This window comes from Neodiprion fabricii, chromosome 1 (assembly GCF_021155785.1).
Source record: "Neodiprion fabricii isolate iyNeoFabr1 chromosome 1, iyNeoFabr1.1, whole genome shotgun sequence".
NCBI classification, from domain to species: Eukaryota; Metazoa; Arthropoda; class Insecta; order Hymenoptera; family Diprionidae; genus Neodiprion; species Neodiprion fabricii.
In genome coordinates this window covers 31,173,405-31,182,918 of record NC_060239.1, presented here as the reverse complement: position 1 = coordinate 31,182,918, position 9,514 = coordinate 31,173,405, and the positions used below count along the sequence as shown (strand labels likewise).

General features: G+C 35.8%; 1 protein-coding gene across 2 annotated transcripts; it reads left to right on the top strand.

Annotated features, from left to right (window-relative positions):
* The first annotated feature begins 1,736 nt into the window (after positions 1 to 1,736).
* On the top strand, positions 1,737 to 8,317 carry LOC124179116 (trafficking protein particle complex subunit 8). Of its 2 annotated transcripts, XM_046563222.1 has the most exons (10): positions 1,737 to 2,075; positions 2,570 to 3,011; positions 3,117 to 3,362; positions 3,832 to 4,338; positions 4,455 to 4,974; positions 5,087 to 5,272; positions 5,376 to 6,155; positions 6,297 to 6,459; positions 6,599 to 7,658; positions 7,779 to 8,317. In XM_046563222.1, the coding sequence occupies exons 1-10, from the start codon at positions 1,919 to 1,921 to the stop codon at positions 8,044 to 8,046; spliced, it is 4,329 nt and encodes a 1,442-aa protein (XP_046419178.1). In that variant the 5' UTR covers positions 1,737 to 1,918; the 3' UTR covers positions 8,047 to 8,317. The 2 variants fall into 2 exon arrangements, with proteins under 2 accessions (XP_046419178.1, XP_046419186.1); XM_046563230.1 differs by lacking the exon at positions 1,737 to 2,075 and having other exon boundaries at positions 2,570 to 2,640.
* Positions 8,318 to 9,514: the final 1,197 nt, after the last annotated feature.

Below are 9,514 nucleotides of genomic sequence, written 5' to 3'. Positions count from 1 at the left end.
CAGCAGACAAGGCGATGAAGATGGTGGATGGTCGGAAGTATCACAAAAGAAAGAGGAAAATAAAATTGTAAGTGCGAAGAACCAAATAAGCCATGGAATAATATCCATCAAGAATTCGTATAACCAGGTAAGAGGACGACCAGGATCGATGTTGACCACAAGAGAAAGAGGTGTTTTGCAGAATGAACAGCAACGCAAATATAGAGAAAAAAATAATATAAAGAAGGTGATTTTGGAGAATAACAGAAGCCGCATATACCGCCGGCAATGTGCGAAGGTTTTCTTCTCACACCGCTAGAAATGCGTGAAAGTTTTTCCCGCACATGTGTATAAAAGACTACTTTCGGTGCTTGTAAATGGTGCATAAAAATGGACTTTCCATGCAGGTGTTGCAAAAATTAATTTTACGTTACGCAGCTGCATTGGTTACATTCGAAAAAGCAGCAAGTATCATCTGATTGGCTGTTGCCTAGAAATGACTCATAAAGCGCTTCTCTCAAATACTCGCTACACGGAAGCTGCACGTAGTTGAAAACTCGAAAACAAGTGGCTTTAACTGGCTCAAGTTAACGAAAATGCAGAAGTGACCATTTTCACTTCCGTGCATTGTTCTCCGAACGACAGAATATCAAGCTCACGCGCTGAAGGCAGCGCCAAGGGCGCAGTGAAATTTCGAAGACGAATATCATAAATTTAAATTACGAATATGTGAACAAAATATATGAATTCGTAAAAATCTTATAGAAGATTGACACAGAAGAACCCTGGCAGAAATTGGATTTCAATTGCGAGTATTGAATTTCAACGGAGATTTAAGAATTTTGTCAACGCATGTTTCTAACCAGATACTAGATAGCAAAACATCGGAAAAAAAGATGCAAAGCTTACCAAACGCGTAACGTCTGCAGGCTACAGGTTGTCCCGTTGTACTTTAGGTTGTCTCTGAAGATTCAAAGGTGATCTTCACAGCTAATTTTCGATCTTCACTTCACTATCTATGCACCGTGTACACTGTATCACTGATCATAAATGCACCACAAAACTATTTTAGGCACCACAGAATCACGCAGAAAATTCACCAAGCTGCAATGCAATGCGTAAAAAATTCTGCATCATTGAAGAGATACGTTAAAATGAAATTTCTGGCGAGGAATAAAGAAACACGTCAGTAACATAAGTATACAAAACTCTGAATTCGAGAGAACTTTTATATTATAATTGTCACATAGTAGGTTAGTTTACACTCACTGTAGGAGACCTGTTGTCAAGTTTTCAATATTATTATTTGCACGATTTGTAATATCACGAATTTTTAAAAAACCTCATCGACAGTTATACTTTCTGACATTAATTCTATCCGTTCGCGAGTTACAATTACTAAGTGAAAAGCAACTTTCGATTTATTATCACAAGACAATCGGTTATCACGTTCTTGAAAGTTTGCTTCACTGTACCAGCGTGAACAAAGTGAGGTTCGGAAATAATAAAGTATATTAGCAATTAGAAAATCAACGAGCGCGTATCCCGAACGAACATGTCCAGATTCGTCGGCGTTCCAGAAACTACTGCGAACTGCTAACAGCATGCAAGATGGCCGACGGTCTGAACTCGGCGGCGTTTCGAACGCCACCATTTGAATACGCATCAGCATGAAATATTCGCCGCACATGCCAACATTGGATAACGAATTTTTAGGGAATAAACCAAGAATAAACAGCTGTCCATGGACATGTTCATCATGGTCGCCCCTACAGATATGACGATGGCTACATACTGTCAAAAGTTGTAATTTACCTAGAATTAAGTCAATTAATTAGAGAAGATGAGTGATTACACATCTAAAATGCAAAAATAGAATTCCAAACCTCTATGTGAATTTATAAATTGGAATAATTTCATATTTATAAAAGGAATAATCATGGCCCAGTGCAAGTTAACCCCACAAGAGTTTATCAGTAACTGTTTTTCACCTCAGATTGCTGCCGTTTGCTCAACTGCTGCAGAAAATACTTGTCAAAAAAATAATTTGACATTTATAGAACTGCTACAACCGTTTTGTAAACTCAATGCTGAAGGTAAAATTTTCATTTGCATTTCATATTAACTGTAGTTTTAAGAGTTCAACGTATTTCACTACCTTATCAGTTCTCGTGTAACTTGAAACCAAGGCGGTTCACACAGCTTTCCACTGAGCACAGAATCCTGTACTTGTTCAATGAATGCAACTGAGAGATTATTTAGGTAACTCAGATGTTATGTCAAATAAACAAAATAGTCCACAAAATCGAGTGATCTACATGTTTGTTTAAATTCACATAATCATCTGTATCATGTATGTTTCTCATACCATGTTTCTTTTTGCCCCTAATTTTGTGTGAATAGGATTCCAAATAAGTTTCATGTTTTTTTGCCTACACTGTATTAGTATTATTTTTTGTAAATTAGCTTAATTCCAGGTTGTTCTTTTCATATTCTATGGAAATTGATACCTCACATTACAGCAGCATTATCTTTATAAAATTTTCAACTACATTGTTCATTCATTATTGTCAATATTATCAATTTATAGGGCACATCAAAGATCCACAAGGGGCGGCTGTCACAGTTCGCAACCTTCGTTTATCAGTCCAAGATGTAAACGTACGTCCACCACAGCCTACTTTAGCTCGAAAAATGCTTAATGAGTCCGTTAGCTCTTCACCATGTGAACGAACAACTATTGTGCAAATTGGGACAACGAACTTGGAGATTCCCATGTCCGTCCCATGGTTTGAGTCATGGAGAGAGATGCTTTTGGCTGTACAGTTTCCATCCGATCATGAATTTACTAAACATTTTCTGGCATGCATGATCATTGTTTCAACCGGGGATGATAATCCATTAGAAAAGATTCAGCATATGGGTGCCCAGCTGAATCAAAGTATACCTGGAAAACTGCCAAAATGGTTCAACAATAATGCCTTGAGATATTATATATTGATTCATGATACTTTTCAAGATGATAAAAATAAGTGAGCAGCGTCATTTGATACACTTTTGTTTAAAAATCACTTCATTCCTATGTAATATTTGCATGGAACCAAAAAACCTCACCTTTGAAATAATCTTTCTTTCAGGGCAGAAACAGTGTACACAGATATGAAGAATATTTATGGATCCAACAATTGTTTCTTATTACAAATGAACTCGAGACCACCAGGTCCATTGGACGACACCACACATTTACCAGATCCTTGGTGTCAATTTTTAAGTAAACATTCAGACTTATCAGAAAGCAGTGAACAAAGTAGCTCTCCCAGAACACCAGCAGATACTAGTGGAGTATCTGCAATGCCTAGTCAGGTTACGACTGAACCAGACAGGTAAATATCTTGGCTATTTTACTGGTTTCATTACCACAAATCCAACAAAAACAAATTGTAGCGTTACTATGGTTTTAGTCATTGCAAAGACTGGTGCTTCATGCTCTGCTGTAAACAAATCACTCAACAGCAAGATAAAACCATTTTTTCTTGCTTAGTATCGACTATCAACTTATCCCTCACTATAAACATTCCAAGAAAATAATATCTTCAAAAGTTTAATGTCACATACCTTATCAGTACTGTTAAATTTATGTATAAACCCAACTGTGTCCTTTTTCAGTACTATTATAACAACTATGTATCCGAAATTTTACTGATGCCAGTAGCGGGATAAAATCTGCAACAGCTTCTCCTTTCCCTGAACAGATTGTCTTTCTTTTTTTCGCCTACTGTATTTTATAATTTTTCTCATTGACTAGGTTCAATAGCTATTTTATTATTGTTTACAATTGCTATTGATTTTTAGAACAAGTCTGGCTGGTACCCCAATAGCGCCACGTAATCCAATGTTGGGTTCTCCAGATATATGTGATACAATAAGCCTTTCATCGGATGCAGCGGAATCATCGATTGGTTCACTTGAAGTTGGACAGGAAGCAGTTCCCGTTACGACTCATCCATTGAGTCCAGAGAATGAGAAATCCTCATGCAATTTTATACCGTCAGTAACCCTGAAAAATCAAATGGAAAATAATACTCCAATTAACGATAACGTTTGGGCAGATTCACCTAGTCAGCCAACCATTCAACATGGTATAAGATTGTCCTCTCAGGATTTGGAGAGGTTGCGAACATTGATTACAGAATTTTGTTTGAAAAGTTTACTACCATATGTTGAAAAACAAATTGGACTGCTCAATGATGTTATTTCCAATAAGAAAGGTGTTAGTAGATCCTTATTTAGTGCTACAAAACGTTGGTTTGTTACTAACAAGCCTGGGGCACCTGGATCTGCCCCAGCAAATGCAGTGATGTAAGTACGTACGATGTGAAGACATATTCAATGTCAACCCTATGACTTATGGTCTTACTATTTCTAACGATGTAGTTCAATTGTATTTACTGTTTAATATTGTTATATATTTTTAGCTACACTGCTGAGTCCCCTGAGCTTCAACTTCGGAGATTAGGAGATCTTTGCTTCATGTTTGGCCACTACTCTCTTGCCTACCAAGCTTATCACAGTGCAAAACGCGACTTTGCAGCTGACCAAGCATGGCTGTATTATGCAGGTGCTTTAGAAATGGCTGCATTAAGCGCTTTTATGCAAGGTGAAATGACCAGGAAATCAATTGAGTATATGGATGATGCAATTTCAACATACTTGAACAGTTGTAAAGTGCCACAATTTGCGACTAGAGCTACTTTGTTGAGTGCTGAATGCCTTAAAGGTCGTGGCTTGTATGGTGAAGCTGCGAAACAATTGATCCGAATGACTAGTGAAGACTCAGACTTGAGATCAGCTGTTCTTTTAGAACAGGCTGCGTACTGTTTTATTGGGTCAAAAATGATGCGCAAATATGCATTCCATATTGTATTGGCTGGACACCGGTATTCTAAAGCTGGACAAAGGAAACATTCTTTAAGATGTTATCAGCAGGCCTACCAGGTAGATGTAGATATATTAGTTGTGTTTGGAATAAAATGCTGACAGCGAAAACAGTAGCTGTTTTAATATCTCAACAGCTTATTCAAGTAGTATTATCTGCTTTCTGTTCCAGGTGTACAATAACCGGGGCTGGTCATTGGCAGAGGATCATATACATTTTACAATTGGTAGGCAAGCTGCATCATTGAAGCTAGTCAAAGATGCTGCCAAAGCTTTTGAAAAGTTACTTAATGCTTCTAGCAAACAGCCAGCTCCTCAACAGGCAGCTTTTCTCAGAGAATTTCTTCATATTCACAACGTATGTCCCAATAAAACTTCCTTTTGTACAGAATAAAATTGTTTCGGAATTAGTTTTTATAATTATAACAAAAGGCATAGCTTGAACAATATTTTGTTTCTAGCTACTATTCAAGGAAGAAATCGGGGAATCGATGGTTTTACCGATTCTACCCTTACCACTGATTAATTCAAATGAAATTAAGGTATTATTTGGCCCATTGTCAAAATGTGAGAAAGACAACATTCCGGCAAGCCATGTTTCCTTCAATAGTCAAGATGTAGAGGACGTTCGATGGTCGAAACTGGAAGAAATGTTGATAACAGAAGTTCTAGGGTCTGTGCCAATGATATTCAAACCAACTGTTGTTTTGTATTCCGACAAAAGCAACAATTCTACAAAGCCAAATGCGGTTCTGAACGAACCTGTACACTACTCCATAGAGCTACATAATCCATTACATATACCACTACCATTATCTAACGTAAAGTTACTGTGGTCTTTTAATAAATGTGAACAAGACTTTGATGAAGCAAGTGCTAAATCAAATTCAGATCTACAATATAGTAATAAAGAATTTGAAACACAGTCAGCTCCGGTAGAAAGTCAGACTATCGAAGCAATTACGTTGCAGCCAAATTGTAAACAAAGGATCGTCCTGTCTATAACTCCGAGAAAAATTGGAGAAATCAAAGTATTGGGAGTGAGCTACAATTTATCTAATCCTAATCAAGCCGTCGCTGATCAACCCATCGTCAACCCATGTATTAGTATAGCTGGTAAAAGGCTGTTTGAACTACAAGGGCCAAAGTTAAAAAATGTTAAGGAAAAAACAGGAGCAAAATTGTACGGAGAAGACTACAGATTGGCAATGAATGTTGTTCACAGCGCTCCATTTGCACAAGTAAGAAGTTTTTTTCACTAGTCCAATATATCTGTATACATGTAGTCATTTTTATTGATTGTTTAATTGCTGTAGAGATTTGTTGAAACTTTAGATATCATCACATTATGCAATCTATAATGTATTCATTACCTTTTTCAGTTATCATTCAGTAAGTTATCACCTGAGATGTTATGTGGTGAAATGCAAAGAGTTGAAGTTACTCTAAAAAATATTGGCAATTCACCTCTGACGAACATTCATATCGGTTCTACAAACCCCAAACTATTTTCTTTGGAGAACCATCCAACCGCCTCTAATAATGGTAATAATTGTGCACATTTGATTCATTTTTGTATGTTCTTATTTTTAATACCTTCAGTACTAAACTCAAATTATTATCAAGATGTATAATCATACTTTAGTTAATTAATTAGCTGACAGCAATTTTTAAAATCCTACAGTGAAAGCGAGTCTTATAACAAAAATACATCTGCCACCATCAACAAATGGAGTTTTGAATGTCGGCGAAACGTACACGATGCCGTTATGGGTACGAGCTCCACACGAGAAGGGAAGTCACCGGCTGGATTTGTTATTCTATTATGAGAATTCAATGCCTAAAACCACTCCAAAGTATAGACTAACTCGTCATACATGGCATCTAACAGTTTTAAATTCACTCCAAATATCTGCAACTGTTCGTCGAAGTGCAGTAGTTAGCAAAGAAACACTTCCTACGTTGAATTTAATTGTACAAGTCAAAAATACAAATCAAGTTCATGATCCGTTTATGAATGAGATAGCCCTTAGTAAAGTATCTTTCAAAAGTAATTTATGGACGCTAGCAGAGTCAACAGTCTTACCAATGAACATGAAAATACAGCCTCAAGAAATGTCACATTTTTTCTTGAAATTATGTAAAAGAAAAGAAGACACGTCTGAATTCTCTGACGTCTCATTAATAACTGAAAAATCCTCTGAGTCAATTACGGATTCGCCATACATAGATTTTATTCAACGAAGAAATATTAGACCATTGAATTGGAGTGAAACACAAAATGAAACACAGCACCAGCAACAAGTTCAGATACCTGAAAAATCCCCTTTTTCTGATTGTATGACGGTGGATTCGACAATTATCTTACGATGGAGTGCAAGTATAAAGGAAAGAGGAGCTTTAACTAGACATGTAATTGGTCAGCATCATATGGACCTAGATGTTTTAAATAAAACCTATAAGCATCCGGATGAACCGAAAGCAGCACAAGACGAGTATGGTGGTCACCTCAGAATTTTTGGACCAGACAGAAATGTGCCTGATTCGACGACTGTTACAAGGAAAGATGATTTCACTGAGCTGGAGTTACAGCAAAGCTTAGTAATTTTCGCACTGCATCACGTTCGGCAAGCTGCACATAACTTCAAACTAAGTAGATTATGTGTTGTACCAGTACAGCTCCGTTTGCAGAACAATTCGGGAACTGCAGTTGACGTTAAAATCACGACAGTTGGAACAAGCAGGTAAAGTTTTCACATCACAGTAATTAACCATTTGAAATTACTCCCTCACTTGTTGTAGCCAAATGTTAGTGGCAATAATAGCTTGACCAATGCATACTAATTTTATACTTATATTTACAGCCAATCTCAATTACCTAGTATAAAGTCCCAACTGTACTCGCCGCAGGGGTCGACTTCTTTTAGATATATATCTCATACAGCTGTCAATTGTCAGTTAGAACCACATGGCTGTCACTCAGTTACGCTTCAGGCATTAATAACATCCCCTGGGACCTATGATTTGGCATCGAGAATCGAGGTATCTGTAAAAGTTGTAAGTAGTAGTGAATTTATTCCACAGAAATGGAGACTAGAAAGTGTATGTATTGTCAGTGACGATAGTTTGTAAAACAAATGTCATCAAATTCAAAAATTGTTTCCATTTAATAATAATCAGTTCAAACTTAGCAATATTTATTTGTAATCAAACAAACCTAGAATTAAACCAGACGCTCCAGGCCTAGTTTTGATTTACTAGCTTAGCCATTCCATCCCCTCTAACACTCAACTGTCAACCAATTGAGTATAGGTATCCACCAGATATGAAATTGTAACCGTAATTAGAATATTATTGAAATCCATGAAATTCTGATAATATACGAAAATTTGCTTTGCTTAAACACAAAACTATATATTGTTATTTCCTATTCGCACACGCGCGTAATGGTGACTACTTCTCCTAGAACTTCTTTGTGCGTCCTGGCAGGGTCATTAGATATGCTGCTGTTCATACATGAAATTCGTTGTTAGCTTCGTCATAATACCTGGTTAAAAAATGTTTTGCATAACGGAATAGCATGTACAATTGACCCGCTCTATTAATATGGAAATACTATTACCCGCGATTGATAACCCAGTGAAGTTGATTGATTAATTTCACAATTGATCAGAAATTTTTTATATTTGCACAATGTGCGCACCATTCTGTGTTGAGGGTTAAGGGTAAATAAATTGTCAATATACGCTCTATTAGACCAGATGCATCTTATTATAGAGTTGGACAATGAAAGAATTAAAACTATTCATTCACCATTGTTGAGATTTTGTATCTGATTTCATCGTGTAATTGTTTTTTTTTAAGAAGCATTGATGAAACATGATACAACTTTATGGTATTATACTATAGCATACAAACATATTGTAGACTACAGAGTTAACAATAAGTAGGTAAGCTGTTCTCCAGGATTATTAATTAACCGAGAAAGCTCAAGTATCTGATTTATAGAATATATGACAAAAAAAAAGTTTTTTATTCATTATACATGAATACGTCATATCATCATAAAATCAGATGATATTTTAACAAATTTTAATTATTCTATTTCATTTAAGGTGCTTATGTTATATTGTAACAGGATGTACATTCTATAGATGCAACTAAAGCTACGAAAAAATAATATATTACCACTGTAAATATTATTGCATATAAGTAATTGATCAACGCGAATAAAAATATTTATTGGATGTTACATTTTTAATTTCAATCTAACAGTCTTTATGTTTGATCGATAGATACGTATTACATTTTTTTTTTATTGGTCGATCTTTTTTGAAGAAAAAATTACTCTGTTACACACAATAATTTTTTTTTATACACTTTAGAACCGATAGAGTGTGTCTATTTTTGAATAACACAGAATTCAACTAAGTATTTTGTAGATTTAATTTACTTTTAGATTAAAACGGAATTCCACTTGAATAGTATACATCTGTTTTTCTGATGCGATGTATCGCGGTTTTGAAAAAAGTCTCAAAAAACCATAGATATAGATGATCGAAATCTAAGAATGTAACACCTTTTGTTAATTAAACTAGCT

Excerpts from the sequence above, each read along its gene's own strand:
- LOC124179116 (XM_046563222.1), top strand. The coding sequence starts at position 1,919 with ATGGCCCAGTGCAAGTTAACCCCACAAGAGTTTATCAGTAACTGTTTT. Across the intron at positions 3,012-3,116 it reads TTTCAAGATGATAAAAATAA|GGCAGAAACAGTGTACACAG; the intron begins GTGAGCAGCGTC and ends TCTTTCTTTCAG. Across the intron at positions 5,273-5,375 it reads AATTTCTTCATATTCACAAC|CTACTATTCAAGGAAGAAAT; the intron begins GTATGTCCCAAT and ends TTTTGTTTCTAG.